Source organism: Gopherus evgoodei, chromosome 2 (assembly GCF_007399415.2).
Source record: "Gopherus evgoodei ecotype Sinaloan lineage chromosome 2, rGopEvg1_v1.p, whole genome shotgun sequence".
NCBI classification, from domain to species: domain Eukaryota; kingdom Metazoa; phylum Chordata; order Testudines; family Testudinidae; genus Gopherus; species Gopherus evgoodei.
Genome location: NC_044323.1, coordinates 176,773,307 through 176,794,706, shown reverse-complemented (window position 1 = coordinate 176,794,706; position 21,400 = coordinate 176,773,307). Strand labels below are relative to the sequence as shown.

General features: G+C 41.7%; 1 protein-coding gene across 4 annotated transcripts in view; it reads right to left on the bottom strand.

The window, feature by feature from the left end:
* RREB1 (ras responsive element binding protein 1) overlaps positions 1 to 21,400 on the bottom strand; it is a 154,637-nt gene that overhangs the window by 74,881 nt on the left and 58,356 nt on the right. For all 4 annotated transcript variants that reach the window (XM_030552348.1, XM_030552347.1, XM_030552350.1 and 1 more), the window contains 4 exons: positions 10,035 to 10,148; positions 7,785 to 7,984; positions 3,218 to 3,307; positions 1,780 to 1,943 (listed from right to left, as the gene is read on the bottom strand). In XM_030552348.1, coding sequence (XP_030408208.1) covers positions 1,780 to 1,943; positions 3,218 to 3,307; positions 7,785 to 7,984; positions 10,035 to 10,148 — 568 coding nt within the window. The remainder of the gene's footprint in view (positions 1 to 1,779; positions 1,944 to 3,217; positions 3,308 to 7,784; positions 7,985 to 10,034; positions 10,149 to 21,400) is intronic.

Genomic DNA, 21,400 nt, shown 5'->3' with positions numbered 1-21,400 from the left:
TACTCTGTCCAGTGTAAGAAAGAAGATGGTTCCTCTACTGGCATCACATTAGACAGAAGGAGAAAATGTAACCCTGCAAATATGCACAGTTTGAAGTTTATGTGCTATGTGAGTGTGTCTAGTATTACACCAGGGGCCCAATTTTTATTCTGCATTTCAGCAGCCAAATAAATATTTTAGGTGCCTTAATGCCAACTGCATTCAAGTTTGAAAACGTAATTCTTCTGTGTTTAAATAGGAGACTTTCAGCAATGTGTTTACAACTGCACTATTCCAACCCCCAATAAACCCTTTGGAGCACAGAAACTATCATCCGGGCAATTCTAAGTACTAGTCTGCTACAACAGATACCAGTTTCACTCAGCTGAGGCTAGTATCTCTCTCTTCAGACCCGTCCCCTTCCAATCAGAAAATTACACAAATCACACAGATACAGATGCAAAGATATTGTCATTTTACAATATCTTTTTAAATTGGATACACATCATGCAAAGAGGATAAAACAGCAAGAAAAAAGTCAAAGAAACATTGGCCAAGTATTCATTTATGCTCTACCGCTGCCTAACTGAAATCACTCCTTTAAAACCCAGCTATGCAGTATTGCCTTAAAAAAAACCAAACAGTTACTTAGGCTATGTCTATGTACCTTTTAGCAACACAGCTGTGCTGCTACAGCTGTGCCACTAAAAGGTGCGCAGTGTAGCCGCTTTATGTTGGCTCTCCCGCTGACAAAGTGCTGTTCACCGGTAAAAGTTTTGTCATTAGGGGTGTGTGTGGGTGTGTGTGTGTGTGTTTTTCACACCTCTGAACGACAAACGGTTTTGTCGTTCAGATTCCAAAGCCTCACATTTGAACCAAAGAAAAACAGACAAGAACAGGCTCCTGAACCCCAACAGAGAACTAGCAAGATATGCACCTGCTACCACTCTGGTCACTTAAATTATCATATCCCTTTCCCCTTATATCCCCCCCTTACCTGTCTTTCGTTGGGTTGCTTTGTAAATTGTAAGTTCTTTGATGCAGGGAATTAATCTTCTTATGAATTTGGAAAGTGCTTACAGTATTTTAGCTGTTACAGCAATACAAATGAATGAAGCAATTGTGTGGGACAAAAATGTGGGAGTGATTAAGTGTTTTGCTTCCTCAGTCAACAACATGTATCATTATATATAAACTAAACTATAGTAACTTCTAATTTTGACAATCTGTTATAGACCTAGGAAATTCTTTGTAAAGAGGTAAGATGACTAGAGCATGTAAATATGTAAAAAAAAGACAGGCCAAAGAAGAAGCCCCTTACTGATGGTATTTAGATATTTAACTACCCAATCACGCAGATGTCTATATGAAACCTCTTACATCTGCCAAACTGAAACTGCAAAGTAAGAGGCTGGTTGTTGCCCCTTTAAAATTTGAGCCCGTACGTTATTCCTCAAGAGCCATTCATATGACAATCTAACCTCCGTGGCACCTGAACAAAAAGGAAGTAGTGCTTCCAGATATTATTTGTACCCATAGTTGATTGAGCTAAAAATCCATTCCCAATTCTTACATCATCCTAAAATCTGGCATTCTGGCAGTTCTGGGGGATTATTGTGCTACAGAGCATATCATCAGACATCTTCTTTGTCTCCCTCTCAGCAATAATGCACTATACATAATCTATACTTCCCTGCCCACGTAAAAGCCATTTCCTTACTTGACAGTCCTGCCAAGGAAACATAATGCCCCCACATTCCACAATCCTTTCCACGCTCCTGTGTCATAATCAGCACTCACCTGTGCATGTTCCCATTGGTGGTGAAGGATTGTCCACATACTGAACATTTATAAGGCCTTTCACCTGAGTGCACCAGCATGTGGCGATCAAGGGAGCTTGCTGAGCTCAGAGACTTTCCACAGATGCTGCAGGAATGGTCTGTCCCTCCAGTGTCAGTGTTATGCTAAAAGTAAGCAATGATTTTCATTGAATTCCTCCTATGTACTGCCCAGGAAATATCAGAGAACTGTAACAGCTAAAAAAGTAGTTGTGTTTGGGGTTTTTTTTGTTTTTTGTTTTTTTTAAGAGCTACTTAGCAGGATACTCAACTTAAAGGTAAACCTTACATGCTTTTCTTTTCATTAACCCCTTCGCTGCCAGAAAACCACACCAGGAATGTCTGGCTGACGTAGGCCTACTGTGTTGTGCAACACATCCAGCACGTCCACTGTGGAGTGCAATGCAGGAGGGCAAAAAGGTATCCAGACACAAATGGTTAGGGGCAGAGTGGGGGGTTGGGATGGTGAGAAGTTGTTTAAACTTGAAAGATCATTTTAAAATATTTATGCTTTTTTGTCAGGAAAGTGTCAATTTACATTTGTTTAAATTGAGTAGGTGACAAAATTCAGAGCAATAATCTGCCATTGGACGGACACCAGAGTTTTATGGCTATGTACATGCCTTTTAGGGTAGAATTTGGCCCTTAGTTATCAATACCACGTGAGGGTCTTTACACAGATTAAAATCAGTGTGATATGTTGATGATGATGCTAATTAAAACTATATGTTTTAGCATAAAAGGGAAAACTGAAATACACATTTATCCAATGGACACCAGAAAGTGAGCCACATCCTCAATGTTCAGAGCAGATCTCTTTTTGTTCCCTATTATGAAAAAAAGACAAAAGCTCCTTTACAAAACTCCCTACATAAAAAAAAGAGAGAGAAAAGCATGAGGAGGACATTTAGCTCCACAAAAAAGGTGCTGTTTGCAAAGTCACTTCTTTGCCTAACTTCCCAAAGTTGCTGCACTCTGCATAGGACAGAAGTGCTTTAATACCAGCCTGAGCTCATAGCTCCTGTGTTCATGGTCCTTAATTTGAATGGGTGTTGAAGGTGACTATGGTGAAGCAGACAATAAAAGCAGGACACTCTTTCTAATGGAAATGTTGTTCTGAATCCTCAGATTACTTTAAACTTCCTTGAAGAGGAAACATTTCATTGCTTGGGAATAGGCTGGGGTAGAAGGGAAAGAACTCTACAACATTTGTGCATTCCAAAAAAATATTTTAAATATGAAGGCACAAATATGTATGTGAAAAGTGAACCACAGTCATAATGAAGGACCTCTGGGTTTGGACAAGGAATGATTTTTGTTACTGAAAAATGGATCTCTCTCTCCAAGTCACTGTGCTCTCTTTAATATAAAAGAACGATTAAGATAAGTAGTCTGCATACCTGACGAATGTGCATAGTTAGCTGGTGCTGTGTAGTGCAAATCTTCTCACACAGAGGACAGGTATAGGAAGACTTCTCTTCTTTTGTTTCCTGTAAGAAAAAAAAACCAAAAAACACACAAACATAAAAATAGAGAAACCCAAAAGCTAATATCACAACTACTGATTGGTATTGAAATCATATGCAAGAAACATAAAAACATCTCTCAAAGAACAGAACAATAACTTGTATTTACACAATCATCACCCTGAAAGATCACTAAGGGAAGCTTCAGAAACTATAATTTACAAATCTGGGTCTCTTCACCCACCACAGAAATGCAGTAGCTGTTTCACAGCTCACAGCAACTCTGCAACAGCAGTTTGGGACAGGAAGTGAAGGCAACCCATTGTGACCAGCTGAAACTACCAGAAGGAATGTAAGTGGGCAGAGCACAAGTACCCAAATTGGAAGTTGGCCAGGACGTGAGGGTTAACACCACTAATCTTCCAACAAGGACCAATGAGATCTTTAAACAAATCATAGGGGCCTACATTTTGCATGTCATCCGAATGACTGTGCAGGAGCGCAGTGCCTTTAACATAAATAACACTGCTTCACACAGGGAAGCGCTGCACCTACTGAATCACCAACATCACTTTTTAGAGCATCTTGGATTTTTCCTGGAAGTGTCCCACTCACATATGGGCCAGATCCAACCCTTCTTAAGTTTGCAAGATCTGATGAAATTGTAGCCTTCAAGAGCTAATGATGCAGGCATATATGCGACATAAACAAACACAATATACCTTATTCTCCTTTCACACTGGTGAGAACCAGAGTAACTATGTTCAATCCAGAAGAACAGTGAGAGTAGAGAATCCAGCATTATATTATTAAGCACACCCTTGAGACACTGACTCCATCACCAAGTCAAGGATGCAATGGGACTCCAAGTGGAAAGAAATTAATTTCACTTAGTTGCCCAGGACTGCTGTTAAGTGACAAAAGACACATCCACCCACAGAAGCACAGTGCACTGTTATTACCTGAGCCGCCAACTAAAAAGCAAGTGTCAGACTGAAAACTAAACATGGTTCTTCTGCAGAACAGTGTAGCTCTCTACCAACCTGGAAGACTCAATGTTCATTTAAACCCCTGGTATCTCAAGAATGCACAAAAATCATCAGTGTTGCGGCTGGAAAATATCATGTTTATACTGAAAAGGTATCTTCTACTTGAACTTTCTTGCCTGCTACTTTAAGTATTCTTAGTGCAATAATGAAAAAAGATGAATAGCTCCTCCAGCAGATATAGTGTGTATGTGTTCGTGTCCACCCATTTCCTCTTTCTAAAAAAGCTCACTGGAGATGTCAAATAAAAAACTTTCCAGAATGTACGACAGACACATGAACGGAGGTTGCCCATCCCACTGAAAAGTGGATGGCTATAATTCCTTACGGTTACGTACTACAGAATTCAGAATTTAAAAGTGGATGATGCCAATCAGATGCTCGGAAATTATTCTGAAGTCCCATGCAATCGAATAAAGCAATAACTGCTCTATATTTTTTTTGGTTTGTGTTTGTCTGGGGTATTTTTTTATTTAGTGGGGGGGAGAAAGACCATCCTGTAGAGGGGAATGTAGTTTATCTTCTAAATTTTACAGAATTATTCAAAAATAATGGTTATTTTCTATTAATCTCTAATAGGAAATTTCTGTATGGACAAATGGCCATTTTTCTGCATCTTTTCAGCCCAAACACAGTAAACAATAACACTGATCTCAAATCCCAAATGCATGAGACTTGTGATCTAATTTGCAATGATTAGCCTTTTTTGCCTCCTCACCTACACAAAGAAAAATCCTCCCACTGTTTATAGATCTACTATACACAATTCTCTACAGCAGACTTCACTATAACATGGACCAATGCCTCATGTACTTGACGTTCACAACACGCAAGAAGGCAAAAACATTAGAAGACAAGTGGGAAAAAAAAAGTTTCTCTGAAATCTGTACCTCCCCAAAAAAGCTGATCAAATCTGTGCAATAGAACATATCACATATGGAATATATTTGTAATTAAAATACACATATTCCCCTCCACAGATGTAAGTTTATTGCACACAACCAGTTTGTGGAGTAATGTTCAGCTCCAGTTATACTGCAGCTCTGTTAAAGTTGGCTCAGGGCTGGGAGAACAAACATGCAGTGCTGTGAGGAAAATCCCTGCAGCTGTGCTGACAGTTTAGATGGTGTTTAATCCCCAGAGATATCTGTGAAATTATCGGTCTACTTCTTTTTAGCTAAGGATACAATTCTACATGATACAATTAATTGTTTCGAAGACTGCTTTGTAGGTTGCCTGTTCTTTGAATAAGCAAATTAACAAAAGATAGCATAATTACTGGTTCACCTTGAAGCAAAGATCAGACACACACTACAGCTCAGCCAGAGCCGCATTAGTATTGACTCTGGAGTTTATTATTAACTAAAACCCAAAACTTTCTCCAGTGCTCACACAGTACACACTGCATACCATAATACAGGTCCAACAAATCAAGGATGGCTAACCACCGAATTCTGGTGACTAACTCAATGCAGATATGACTTCTGTAAAAGCAGCATCACGGGAGAATTAAAAATGTAACATTCAGGGTATGTCTTCACTAGTAATGTTTTTAACATGGCTGAGTAGTCCCTAGTCCGGACATCAGTGCTGGGAATGGGCTCTCCCAGTGCTGTAAAAAAAACCCAGCCTCATGAGGGGAATAGCTACCAGCGCTGGAAGCGCAGCTCGTAGTGCTGGTGCACTGTCTACATTGCCACTTCACAGCGCTGAAACTTGCATCGCTCGGGGGGAGGGGTGTCACACCCCTGTGCAAGAAAGTTGTAGCACTGTAAAGTGGCAGTGTAGACAAGGCCTGAATATTTGAGTTGCTGCAGTTGTGCTGGTGAAAGAGCACTTCCTGAACTGAAAGATAAAATTAGCAGCTCATTTGTTAACTACACTTGCTTAAATAAAGCAATCTGGCACTGCTCTTCTGCACCCAACTGCTGGCAAATCTCTTGAGGAGTTTCACATTAAGTAGATTTGTTTTCTTGTTTTTCGCCCTTCTTCTCTCTTAAAAGTGGCCTGAACCCTCTTTGTAACATCTTTTCTTCAGGAGAAAAAAAATGAAAAGGTTATAATAGATGAGGATTAACGTGCATGTGTGTTTATGAGACTTTAGGCAGACCAGAGCCAAGATAAAGGCAGCATCATAAAAAGAACCATAGACTGGGATAAGGATTCAGGAGAGACTGTTTCGCTATAACCCCATGGAATATAGCAATGAGACACAGAAAACCAGATAAATTCTGTTACCTTTTTACTATACCTAGGGCGTGGGACATGGGCAATTCTGACCAGAATTTAGACTCATATTTGCAATGCACTGAAACAATTAACCACTTTTAATGTGCTTTGCTGTAAACAGAAATTTGCTGCATCCGCGGTTGCTAGAGTCAGGCTACAAAACAGACTGATACAAAGTTAATATTGCCCTGAAATCCTGTCAATTCCATTTTTTCCAATGAGACATGTATTTACCTCATTGGTGGTAACCCTTCTCCACCTAAAAACAAATCAGCTAATTTATTTATTTATGTTTACACTGTAAGAATCCCTCTTAATCCTGTCACATTTACTCCCTGAGCGTCCCTTGATCTGATGCCCACTGAAATATCAAGTGGAATAAAGGTCAGCAACGCTAACAAACTCTCCTGAAGCCAAATCACTTGGTGTCCTAACAGCAGACAGCTGTTTAGCAGCCCTGCCACTGACACGAGTCTGAACAGCACACTCCCACTTAATGCAACTTTGGACTGTGAACGAACGTTAGCAGGCAAATCTTTCATGCCAGCTGCCAGACAATATACTCCTATGTTCGCATTTATCTTTATGTCACCCTGACATATTTTTCTTTTCAATTAATGTATTTTAGTTTAGAGGAAATAAAATATAAGCCAAACCAGAATCCATTTATCTGACAGACTAGACTGCAGGCTATTAATAAATTGCTACAGAAACATCATATAAGTAACATGGTTTTGACTGATATAATTCTCTTCTTTGTGGTGGTATTGCTACAGTGCCGTCAACTGGTAAATATGATAAACTTGCTCACCCTCTACTCATTTGCATTGCGTTATGCAGTAAGTCTATGTACTTGTTTAAAAAAAAGAGAAAACACAGCGAAGACTATACCTTAAGGAACCATGTGTACTGGTAGAGGGACAGACTAAGGCCCTGACTGAGCAAAGCATGTAAGCCAGGGTAATTCAGTGGGAATACTCACATGCTTAGAGTTAAGCATGTGTTTAAGTGCTTTGCTAGATCAGTGTGCAAATGACAAGGTGGTCTTTTCCAGCTCAGATTTATATGCTTATTCTGTGAAAAAAGTCACAAACCACACATGGACTTGGTGGCATTAGCTGAAATGCATCACATGTACTATTTGAAAAGCAAAAATGACAATGAAAATTAACTCTATTCCTTGACTGTGAAACTCTCTCACCCATTGCATGCTTGGAGTTATATACCTGGTTCCTCCTGCCAATCCGATTTGGTGCAGGAGACTTCGATGGGGACTTGATGTTTTGAGAGTTCCCACCATTTTCAGCGATCTTCCCCACACTCATTACTGCTGACATCATGGCATCAATGGAGGACAAGTCTGTACTTTCCAAACTGTTTGATAAAGTTGGTGTCTTGTAATTGGTTAAGCTTTTGAGCTGCTTCTCTAGAATTGTAAACAAAAAAAGTTGCTGAGATTATCAGTTGGAGAGCTAATGGTGTGTTCAGCAGTATGCAGCTGATGGGAGAGACATGGTCCATGCCTCAAAGAATTCACAACCTGTGTGATCTGAAAAAGTAAAAAAGAGTAGTTCATGACAGTTTGGGGTCCTTTATTAACAGGAAAGCTACTAAAGTTCTAGAAAACATAAGCGAAGTTGCGACTTTTTCTTTGAATGCTCTGTTCATGTGAACTTGACCTTCAAACCTCCAATACAGTACAGTAGAATCTCAGAGTTACAAATACCTCAGGAATGGAGGTAGTTCAGCACTCTGAACAAAACATTATGGCTGTTCTTTCAGAAGTTTACAACTGAACATTGAATTAATACAGCTTTGAAACTTTACTACGCAGAAGAAAAATGCTGCTTTTAATCTTGATTTAAATGAAACAAGCATAGAAACAGTTTCCTTCCCTTGTCAAAAAAATTTTTAACACCTCCCCTTTTTCTTTAGTAGTTTATGTTTAACACAGTTCTGTACTGTGTTTGCTTTTTGTTTGTTGCTGCTGCCTAACTGTGTACTTCTGGTTCCAAATGAGGTGTGCGGTTGACTGGTCAGTTCATAACTCTAGGGCAGGGGTAGACAAACTATGGCACACGTGCTGAAGGCGGCATGGAAGCTGATTTTCAGTGGCACTCACACTGCTTGGGTCCTGGCCACCGGTCCACGGGCTCTGCATTTTAATTTAATTTTAAATGAAGCTTCTTAAACATTTTTAAAAAAACCTTATTTACTTTACATACAACAATAGTTAAGTTATATATTATAGGGTTATAGAAAGAGACCTTCTTGTTGTCAGTAGCTACTGGTGTGGTGCGCTGCTCTTGTTCGATGATGATAACAGTCGGCTGCATGCGTATCTTACTACACGTCTAAAAATGTTAAAATGTATTACTGGGACGTGAAACATTAAATCAGAGTGAATAAATGAAGACTCGGCACATCACTTCTGAAAGGTTGCTGACCCCTGCTTTAGTGCTTTTAACTCTGAGGTTCTACTGTAGAGTCAGTAATTCTGGGTTTAAATCACATGTAGCCTAATTCTCTTGTCATAATACAGCACCTTGTTGGTGTCCTGTGTCCACAGTGAAAGACTGGAGCACTGTTCATGAGTAATTGCACTTGCAAACACATTGCCCTGGGGGTGAGTCGGTGTTTTGAGCAAAGTTACATTAAGGTGTAAGAAGTGCAATGTAGAATATATACATAGAATATTTATTCTACATCACATGTACATGTAGGAAGGATGCTCTTGTTTCAGATACTGTACTTAAATAGTTGGGGCACCAGGTGTGTGGTGTTCCACTTTATGGACATATTACGTAAACATTAATATACTAGTAAGTCTTTCATATTCTGCTTTAGAAACATAAAAGAGCATGCTTTAAAACCCCAGCAGATTCATCACTTAAGATGAACAGCACGGAACCCAAGGCTTAAAATCTGAATACATACAGGAAAAGCCACTACAAGAGATGACGTGGCGGGGATGATTAACAAGGGACATGTCCACTTGATCCTCTGTATAACATATTTTGGGAAAAGAGAAGTATGGACATTATAAGCAGGTGTTTTATGAGGATAAGTAATGCTGTGCCAAGTTACTGGGAGCCAAAAAAGGTCTTCATTTGTAAGCCTTGCAGTGGGGAGAGAGTAAGTGTTTGTGCTTCTGCTCAATATTACACACACACACACACACACACACACACACACCCCTCTACCTCAATATAATGCGACCCAATATAACACAAATTCAGATATAACGTGGTAAAGCAGTGCTCGGGGGGGGCGGGGCTGCGCACTCTGGTAGATCAAAGCAAGTTCGATATAATGTGGTTTCATCTATAACACGGTAAAATTTTTTGGCTCCCGAGGACAGCGTTGTATCGGGGTAGAGGTGTATATATAATGAATAGGGATGGAGAAAACTCTTAAAAATAATCTTGCTGATCCTTTAAATTAATGAAGAACATAATTCTAGTTAAATAAGTTACCTTCATTTTCCTCCCTTGACTGCTGAACAATGAGGTTTTCTTCTTGCTTGCTGCTCTCCCCACTTAGTGTATTCAGCTTAGCAGAGTCTAGATCCTCTATAGCACCCTCTAGTACTGTACGAAGCAAGGGGGAGGTAAGAAGGAGTACATTAACTATGAGGTAGTTTTAACAGAGAAAGACTTTATCCCCCTAATTTATGTCCGAGATTCAACTTGCAAAAAAAGGAGACAGACAGAGTACATCACTGACACTACTGACATCTGGCTGAGAAATTCAAGCGTATTCTGCAGCTAGAGAATTTCAGTAATTAAAGTTCATACATTCCGCACTTTCCTTTAGAAAAATTACAGTTTATTCTAACAGATGAATTCATGATGACTCTTTGCTTAATGCTAACAGTGGAAAGGACGACTGAAATTGCTTGGACCATTCAGCACATTTCTCATATCCACTGTCTCTGTTCATCAGTAATTACTGAATTGCTGGTGGAATTTTTTCCCCTCCTCTCTCTCTCTCTCTCTCTCTCTCTCTTTTTTTTTTTTGGAAGCCACACATGCACTTATCAAGCTATTGTCAGCAACTCTAACTCTGCAAGAAGGACCCCTCTCTGTTTCAAATATGCCAGAATAGTTTTTTGAAGGCCTTTTTTGAGTGGCAGACATTCCAGGAACACAACAAAACATAAACAGACAAAAAGTGATTCCTGTGAGAAGATTTTTTTTCAGCAAGTAATATTGCAAAATGCAATTACAGTTTTAACTGAGAGTTGCACCATGGTAACATTAAAGAAAAATAGTTCTGTTACTTCACTATTGAAACAAAGATCATCAGCCTTTGGAAGCTTTACCATCTCAGAATTAAAAATGGTGTCTGTCAGCAGGCCTTTAACGGCATTATGTGCTTTTATTTCCCTATATGCAGAGGCTACAAGGCTCAAACAGCAGCAAAAACAAAGATGGTTTTTTTGTAAAAAGAATGAGCACATCTTACTGTAATTATCCTGTTTGAAGCATCATTGAGCTTACACAATATGTTTGCACTTATGTAGCACTTCTCAGTGGATCCCAAACCGCTTTGCAAACATCAATGAATTAATAAATCATCATAGTGATGGTCCACTTTACAGGCAGAGACAGGGTCGTCCTTAAGATTTATGGGGCCCTACGCAGTATTATTAAACTGGTGCCCCTATGCCAGTGCATTTGGTCTGTGAATACTGGTGCTCCTATACTGCCCCTATACTGGTGCAACTGGTGCCCTTACAGTGGCACATTCAGCTCTGTGAATACGGCCCCTGCCTTCTGCCTAGTAAGGAGATTGCAAGGCGTGCTGGAGCCGACCCGCTCTGACCTGCTGTCCCAGTCACAAGTGTGGACTCCGTGGGTGGGTGCTCTGGGGCTGGAGCACTCACAGGGAAAATGTAGTGGGTGTGGAGCACCCACCCGCACTGCGCTCCCCCCTCTACTCCCTCACCTCGTGCCTCTCGTTCGCTGGTGACCCCGCGCTTACCAACGCCTCCTCGTCCCTCCCAGCGCTTCCAGAGCACTGTAAACAGCTGATTTGCAGCATTCAAGCTCTGGGAGGGAGGGGGAGTAGGTGGGGAGAGGCAGGGTAGGGGTGCAGCAGGAGCAGGAAGAGGCAGGGTGGCAGGGGTTTGGGGAAAGGCGTGGAGCGGGGTCAAGACCTGGAGCAAAGGGGGGTGTCAAGCACCTCCTGGCAAGATGAGAAGTCAGTGCCTATGGTCCCGGTGGTGCCCCAAATTTTTGGGTGCCCTACACAGTTGTGTATGCTGAGTATGACTAAGGACGGCCCTGGGTAGAGAAACAAAGGCATAGGGAGACAAAGGGCCTAACTCTTCCATGTTTGCTCAGGCTAAATATGCCACGCCTACCTTATGCCACACCTACCTTCACCTCAGTGTGAAGAAGGATGGCAGAATCATGCTCTGAGGGATTGCTCACTTCCTTAACTGTTACCCATGTGCTTAAGTACCTGTCGTAAATCAGGACCTGAGTGACTTGACACAGCAGGTCAGTAACACATTTGGGATTAAAACCTAGGTGTCCTAATTCTAGTCCCATGATCTACACACTAGACAATGCAGCCAGCTCCCTAAATTGGGCTTTTATCAACTGTATAAGCTTTATAAACTGTCTCCTGAATGACTCTCTCTCTCTCTCCCAATTTTAATACCTTTCCACTCAGCAAGCACTGATTTTCCCTTCTGGTGTGGGCCTGATCCTGGGAGGGGTTGAGTGGATAGCTGATGGATTCCTTCACCAAAGTAGTTGAAGAACCAACAAGAGGGGATGCAATTTTAGATTTGTTTTTGGTGAGTAGTGAGGACCTCATAGAAGAAATGGTTGTAGGGGACAAACTTGGTTCGAGTGATCATGAGCTAATTCAGTTCAAACTAGATGGAAGGATAAACAAAAATAGATCTGGGACTAGGATTTTTTATTTCAAAAGGGCTAACTTTAAAGAATTGAGGAAATTAGTTAGGGAAGTGGATTGGACTGAAGAACTTGTGGATGTAAAGGCGGAGGAAGCCTGGAATTACTTCAAGTCAAAGTTGCAGAAACTATCAGAAGCCTGCATCCCAAGAAAGGGGAAAAAATTCATAGGCAGGAGTTGTAGACCAAGCTGGATGAGCAAGCATCTCAGAGAGGTGATTAAGAAAAAGCAAAAAGCCTACAAGGAGTGGAAGATGGGAGGGATTAGCAAGAAAAGCTACTTTACTGAGGTCAGAACATGTAGGGATAAAGTGAGAAAGGCCAAAAGCCATGTAGAGTTGGACCTTGCAAAGGGAATTAAAACCAATAGTAAAAGATTCTATAGCCATATCAATAAGAAGAAAACAAAGAAAGAAGAAGTGGGACCGCTAAACACTGAGGATGGTTTGGAGGTTAAGAATAATCTAGGCATGGCCCAATATCTAAACAAATACTTTGCCTCAGTCTTTAATGAGATTAGGGATAATGGTAAGATGACAAATGGGAATGAGGATATGGAGGTAGATATTACCACATCCGAGGTAGAAGCCAAACTTGAACAACTTAATAGGATGAAATCGGGGGGCCCAGATAATCTTCATCCAAGAATATTAAAGGAACTGGCACATGAAATTGCAAGCCCATTACCAAGAATTTTTAATGAATCAGTAAACTCAGGGCTTGTACCTTACGACTGGAAAATTGCTAACATAGTTCTTATTTTTAAGAAAGAGAAAGAGTGATCCGAGTAACTACAGGCTTGTTAGTTTGACATTTGTAGTATGTAAGATCTTGGAAAATTTTTTGAAGGAGAAAGTAGTTAAGGACATTGAGGTCAATGGTAATTGGGACAAAGTACAACATGGTTTTACGAAAGGTAGATCGTGCCAAACCAACCTGATCTCCTTCTTTGAGAAGGTAACAGATTTTTTAGACAAAGGAAACGCAGTGGATCTAATTTACCTCGATTTCAGTCTGGCATTTGATATGCTTCCACATGGGGAATTATTAGTTAAATTGGAAAAGATGAGGATCAATATGAAAATTGAAAGGTGGATAAGGAACTGGTTAAAGGGGAGACTACAACGGGTCGTACTGAAAGGTGAACTGTCAGGCTGGAATGAGGTTACTAGTGGAGTTCCTCAGGGATCGGTTTTGGGACCAAACTTTTTATTATTGACCTTGGCACAAAAAGTGGGAATGTGCTAATAAAGTCTGCGGATGACACAAAGCTGGGAAGTATTGTTAACACAGAGAAGGACCGGGATATCATACAGGAAGATCTGGATGACCTTGTAAACTGGAGTAACAGTAATAAGATGAAATTTAATAGTGAAAAGTGAAAGGTCATGCATTTAGGGATTAATAACAAGAATTTTGGTTATAAATTGGGGACACATCAGTTGGAAGTAACAGAGGAGAAGGACCTCGGAGTATTGGTTGATCACAGGATGACTATGAGCCGCCAATGTGATATGGCTGTTAAAAAAGCTAACGCAGTCTTGGGATGCATCAGGCGAGGTATTTCCAGTAAAGATAAGGAGATGTCAGTACCATTATACAAGGGACTGCTGAGACCTCATCTGGAATAGTGTGTTCAGTTCTGGTCTCCCATGTTTAAGAAGGATGAATTCAAACTGGAACAGGTACTGAGAAGGGCTACTAGGATGATCCGAGGAATGGAAAACCTATCTTATGAAAGGAGACTCAAAGAGCTTGGCTTGTTTAGCCTAACCAAAAGAAGGCTGAGGGAAGATATGATTGCTCTTTATAAATATATCAGAGGGATAAACATCAGGGAGGAAGAGGAATTATTTAAGCTTAGTACTAATGTGGACACAAGAACAAATGGATATAAACTGGCCATCAGAAAGTTTAAACTTGAAATTAGATGAAGGTTTCTAACTATTAGAGGAATAAAGTTCTGGAACAGCCTTCCCAGGGGAGTAGTGGAGGCAAAAGACATAATCTGGCTTCAAGACTAAGCTTGATAAGTTTATGGAGGGGATGGTATGATGGGATAGCCTAATTCTGGCAATTAATTGATCTTTTATTATTAGCAGGTAAATATGCCCAATGGTCTGTGATGGGATGTTAGATGGGGTGGGATCTGAGTTACTACAGAGAATTCTTTCCTGGGTGCTGGCTGGTGAGTCTTGCTCACATGCTTAGGGTTTAACTGATCGCCATATTTGGGGTCAGGGAAGGAATTTTCCTCCAGGGCAGACTGGTAGAGGCCCTGGCTTTTTGTTAGCTGCAGTGTCAGCTTACTTTATTTTGGCCCATAAAAGTGATGGCTTTTTACTTTTTAAATCTCAGTGATGACGGGTTCATGCAGGAGTAGATTTATTTTAAAAACAACTACAAAAGTAAAAATCATAACAACATTTCCCTAATAGTTTAAAATGTTTGATATTGGCCGAAATTTAATCTTACTTAACAGCATCCCTTTAGTTAATACAACAGAAAAACTGGAAAAAATATTAAACCATTTTTCTGTTTTTGTTAAAGAGAAAAACAAACTCAGTTTAACCATCTTTCTTTCTGAGCAGATCAATAACTATTCTTGAATTTTTCACCTGATAACCAACGTCAGTCCTTAATTATAAGATACTTTCTAAAACAATCAAAAAAAAATTTATTTAACCACTGTGAAAACAGGGTGTTGTCCAAGGTAATTCAAATACCAGAGGGGGTCCTTTCAGAGAAATAAATTCTGAATTCCTAGCACTGCTTTTAATTGTTGATTCAAACTGCTCATCAGAAAGAAAGAAAAGGGCAGACATGCAAACATCAGCCTGAAATCTCACCTTCAGTTTTGCAATCTCTGTGCAAGTATGCCTGGTGTACATCTTTCAGAAAGGGCACAATATAGTACAATTGCAGCCCATAACAGCTTCTGTTTACAAATAGCTATTTTATGACAAACTAAAATACAGCTTTCTGCCAACTCAAACAAGATGTTTGGATACTGATCTTGTTTTTAAACAGGAGACCAATTTTTTCTGTACATTAAAAACTTCCTAGTTTGCAAACAGTTTAAAGAATGAGACTTAATTTTTGCAAGAGTAAGTATTATTGGAGTGCACTAAAATATATTCCACTATTGTCGTGAGAAGGAAAGCTATATATCACTGAAACAAAGACAATAGCATGCACTGATTCTGGAAGCACAACTTTCTATTTGCAATAGGATATAGCAACAATAAGAATACTGGGCCAAATCACTCTTTCCTGTGGGAAAACCCACAGCAGGGAGGGGCCCTGGGGCAGGAAAATTCGGTGAGGTTTCTCTTGCAAAATTTATTACACATCGGCGGGGGTGGGTGTATTCCCCCACTTCCCAAGTAGAAAAGAGAGGGTTTGGCCCACTAAACCTATTTCAGGGAATTAACAAGGGAGACAGAGCCAACAGTATGGGAGTTCTATAACTGCCTGGCTACAGGATTGCCCGTCTTCTCAAGCTCTCAGGGATCCCTCTGTGTATTGCTGCACTGGGCAATTACCCCCTTCTCAATTAAAGGAGATAGGGAGGTCCACAATGAAGAGGGAGCTCAGCTTGGAGGCAATACAAACTCAGGTTGCATTAAACACTGAATTAATTCCCTATGGAGTAAGCATTCCATCCTCACTACACCCACATGCACACAAATTCAGAGCCAGACATATGACTGCAGGTTCCCTAGCAAGAATCTGTCCCTTCACTCTGGTCCTGGCTGCTCAAATTGTGCTGTGGCTAGAGGTGTGGCATCTGTAAGCGCCTGAGGCCAGACAGGACCACAGAAAGCTAAAGGCTGCAAATAGCTGTTTGTGCCAAAGGTGAGATATGAAACAACTGACAACCAGCTTTGATGGGACAGTAAAACAGAGGCTTGAACAAAAATCATGCAAAACTTGTTGCTTCCCATTCAGTCTGAACAGGAAGGCATTTGCTAGATCTATTTCCTCCTTTGGGATAAAATGTGACTCCACAGTATGCTGAAGCTCAGCTCATCAACATTTACTGCCCCCGCCCCCAACCCCCCCCCCCCCCCCCCGTTCTTGATGGCTTCAGCATCTTCTCCTTTCATTTTAAAAGCACTAGTGAGAAAGCAACAGGAGAACTTTGGTTACAATCTTTAACGGGGGTAAGACGAGGGAAGGAAGAAGAGATGATGCTTTTTCACAATCACTCAACTCACCACAGAGAAGCTGCCTCAACCCTTTGGAGCTATTACAAGTTTTTACTACAGTTTGTTCTACTGTCTTGCACATGAGTGTTCCCTTTGGAATAGATAGGAAGAAGCACACAATACACACAGCACAGGCAAGGAGAGGGCAAACCTGACGTATAGCACAAAGCAGCTCATTGTTCCGCTTAAAAAACGCCAAAAGACACATTAATGTTAAAATACAAGCTGTGAATTAATTGGGCCAGAGAAAATGTAATACAAAAGGCCAAACACTTTTCTTGGTTTCATTAAGCATACTATCAGAGGGGTAGCCGTGCTAGTCTGGATCTGTAAAAGCAGCAAAGAGTCCTGTGGCACCTTATAGACTGACAGACGTATCGGAGCACGAGCTTTCGTGAGTGAATACCCACTTCGTCGGATGCATGTGGGTACCCACGAAAGCTCATGCTCCAAAACTTCTGTTAGTCTATAAGCTGCCACAGGACTCTTTGCTGATTAAGCATACTATGTTCTATACTATGGATAATCGTTTCTTTTGTGGGGAGGAAGGAGGATTCCCATCTTAAAAGCACATACTAAATACATTTCAAAACACTTTTCCTTTTTGGGCCTAAAAAGCATTACTACTCCTACTTACTATCCACCTAAAATGACCTACTTTTTCAATGTGAAGTGAAACCAAAGATTGTTTAAATGTAAGTCCAGGCAGCGTTACTAATGCAGAGATTTAGAGAGGAATCACTTTCTTCAAATCAGCAAGGGGACATCTCGTCTAGGACAAAACACCCATGATAGCTTCTTTCTCGGTGTTCCTTAAGATACAGCTCATAGGTTGCAATTCACCTCCATTTAGAAGTCCAGAACCAAACCTATTCACCACTAAAGTTGCACTTGAACCTTCAAATTAGGACTTAAGTGAGACATAAGTGGTACATAGGTCTCGTGCTGAGGGCTTGTCTACATCAGAAAGTTGCAGCGCTGGTGAGGGAGTTACAGCGCTGCAACTTTGAAGGTGTACACATCTGCAGGGCACCACCAGCGCTGCAACTCCCTGTTTGCAGCGCTGGCCGTACTCCCGTTTTGTCTCGGGTGTAGAGGATCCAGCGCTGGTGATCCAGCGCTGGTAATCCAATGTAGACAGTTACCAGCGCTTTTCTTGACCTCCGTGGAAGGAGGAAGCCTCTGGTAATCAAGCTGGTTTCCTTTCCCGGTTTGCTCTCTCGGTCCCGGAGCCACCCAGCAAACCGCAGGGAAGGAGACCTGCTTGCTCGGGGTTCCGGGACCGAGAGAGCAAACCGGGAAAGGAGACCAGCTTCGCCGCGGTTTGCTCTCGCGTTCCCGGAGCCACCCAGCAAACCGCAGGGAAGGAGACCTGCTTGCTCGGGGTTCCGGGACCGAGAGAGCAAACCGGGAACGCCGCGGTTTGCTCTCTCGGTCCCGGAGCCACCCAGCAAACCGCAGGGAAGGAGACCTGCTTGCTCGGGGTTCTGGGACCGAGAGAGCAAACCGGGAAAGGAAACCAGCTTCGCCGCGGTTTGCTTTCTCGGTCCCGGAACCCCGAGCAAGCAGGTCTCCTTCCCTGCGGTTTGCTGGGTGGCTCCGGGACTGAGAGAGCAAACCGCGGGGAAGCTGGTTTCCTTTCCCGGTTTGCTCTCTCGTCCCGGAACCCCCCTTGAAGCCGCCCAACAGCGCTGCAGTGTGGCCACATCTAACACCACTTGCAGCGCTGGTTGCTGTAAGTGTGGCCACTCTGCAGCGCTGGCCCTATACAGCTGTACTAATACAGCTGTAACAACCAGCGCTGCAAAATTTTAGATGTAGACATGGCCTCAGTTTCTGCCCGGGAATGAATTTCACTCAGACTATGCATTGGGAAACTGTTCCTCCCCACTCATCTCCCATGCTGCTGGTCACCTCAAAAGAAGGATTATAGTTTTAGTGAAATTTTGCATCAAAGCCTCAAGGCTAGCAGGGAGGAGATGGGGAGAAAACAAGCTTGAGTGGGAAGAAGAAAGAGTGATGCTATTCAATGCCACTGCCTGAAGCAAAGGAAAACCAAAGAAAGTTTTCCGACTGACCTTTTTTAATACCAAGTCTGCCCTGGCTACTGAAGTATTGGTGCTGGCGAGGCCCCAACGGCAGAGAAGTTTACTGGTAGCGTCACCTCACTGTCACCACTGCTGGAGCACCAGTACAGAGCAGCCTATATGAAAAGAAAAGCAAAAAGGATAAGACAGTGGAACAGGACTTTCTGGTGGCAGTTCTTTCTACTACTTAGCATTAAGTCCAAAAGGCACTGAGAATATTTCCAAAAATGTCTGAATACATACATGTAAAGGTAGAATTTTACCCAGAGAAAACGTCACTCTAAACTCACAAAAACCAGAGAAGCAGATCTTTAAGGGCCACCCTCCAACCACTAAACTGAGACTGCTGGTTTTGTCTGAGCCTTTTACGTTGTTATTCGTGTTAGGGTTTGTTAGCAACATTTGGTGTATTTATATTACTGTGTCTATGTAGATGTAATGGTTTATACTTTTGCTTTGTTCGGAAAAAAAAAAAAAAAAGAACCTGCCATCCCTTCACCTGCAAAGACCTGTCAATAACCCACATGCTTATTCTTCCTCTATAAGAGCTTAGATAACAAAATACGTATGTATCATAAAAGTATGTAGGATTGGCAAAATGAGCAAGTTAATGATGCTGAAAAAAATACAGCCCCTTGAGTCACCATGGTGTTACTTCAGTTGCATGATGTAACTGTACTGAAACCAGTGCAGCTATACAGGCGTGCAACTAAAATAATGCAATGGTGAACCAGTCCCCCAACATTTCGTGGATAAGATTCACCAGTATGCTCCAGCTGCCCTGTGCCACTGCAGTGACACAAAGCAGCCCTAATGTAATTGTGAATTTGATCTCTGTCTTATCTTTTGTGCTGTATTTCTTAACTTTAATGTTGCATCAATGTTTCTTCATTGTCTGATATGGTATGTTTATGTATATGTGATGGGAAACTGCCTCCCTAACTGAGATTAAGCTGTGAGGCAAGAAAGCTGGATCCACTGTGCCAGTAGCGAAAGTGAGAGCAAAAACTGGATGGCCCCAGGAGTGCCTGGCTCTTCAATGGACTGGCACCTTGAATAGTCACTTACACCTGTGCACAGTGGGCGTGAACCATTCCCATTCTGATTAGGTAGCATTTTGCACAAGTGTGACTACACAAAGTGCCAGACATGGAGAGTCAGACACTGAGATAATGATCACTACTGACACACTCATATTTAGGTTGGATAGTTGCTGAAGAGTGTAAACCCTTTCTTTCCCAATCTGGTGGCAATCACGCCCACCTACAGAGTACTCAACAGCTAGAATGTGACACAGAAAGCTAGTCACATCCTTACTGCTCATTCCGTTTCTGGGTTTAGCTTATTTAACAACAAAGTCCCAGGAAATAAGGTTCTACATATTTCAGTATCTTCAGGAAGTTGCTCAAGCGAAGAGGAGATCAGGATTTGAAAGTGATCTGGATAATGTTGTTAGTAGCCCTAAAATTAGCAGCTACACAAGCTAGGACAAAAACACGCAAGCAACCAACTGAAAGGCCACAAAAATCAGGAAGGAGTTTTCACTCCTCTCCTCTCTAACCCGTCATGCTACAGTATGGCACAACTGGAAATGAGGAGGCGGCTGCCTTCCTCTGAAGCCGGAGGAACTGACAAACATCAGAGGAAGACACTAGATTAGATGGATTTTTGGTGTAATCCGGTATGTCTATTCCTATATTCCGTCTCTGCTTGCTAAAGACAGACACAAAAGCATTACTGTGTCTGCCATAAGAACTGCTTTGCATGTGTTCCAAAAGCTAAGACAGCTGTGTGAATGACTTAGAATTCCAGGAAGTAGATGTGTTTCTTGGCTTTAAGTCTGGTTTATTTGCTTTAGACAGAGTGGCAAGCCAGGCAAGTTCCCTCCCCAAAGAGTGGCACTGGCTGCAAGAATACTGAGCCGCCTGAGACTTCACGTAGTGCCTTTCAGTAGACAGAGGAGCATTTCCAGTTCTGGGCATTATTTTGCCCTTTAGACAGTATTGTCTCACATCTCACTGGGCAAGGAGACTTTTTTTTTTAATACAAAGATTGAGGAGAACATGGCAGTCTGAGACAATACTGCTGACAGCTTTCCAAACTCCCTATCCTCAAGCAGCCAACTTGGGGCAGAGCCATGGAAAGAAGAATTCTATTCTGTTCTATATAGGTTCTTATATGGCACTTATTATTGTAGTATCTGAACTCCTGCTAGTGCTCTGTATCTCTTGGGGATGCTGTGATCAGAAGCCTCATTGGGGTGAAGATACAAAACAAGCCAGCACGGAGAGTGGCCCTCTATACAGCCAGGAGCTGTTTCTGCAGATAAGCCCTAAAAGAACTGAGGAAATAAATGCCTTCCCTGTAGTGGCTCTTGTGCCTCCTTTCCTTCACTAAGCAGCAGTGAGAAACAAGAGGTGCCCTTTCTCCTGGGGGAGTGGGGAGGAGGTAAAGGGGTATTTGTTAGACTCCTTTAGTGATGTGTTATGATAAGTAGTGCGTCAGATATCAAAGCACCACATGGCACTCCCCCTGGCTCAACCAGGAACTCTCTTTTATTGAACCAACTTCTCTTGGTGAGAGAGACAAACTTTCAAGCTACACAGAGCTCTTC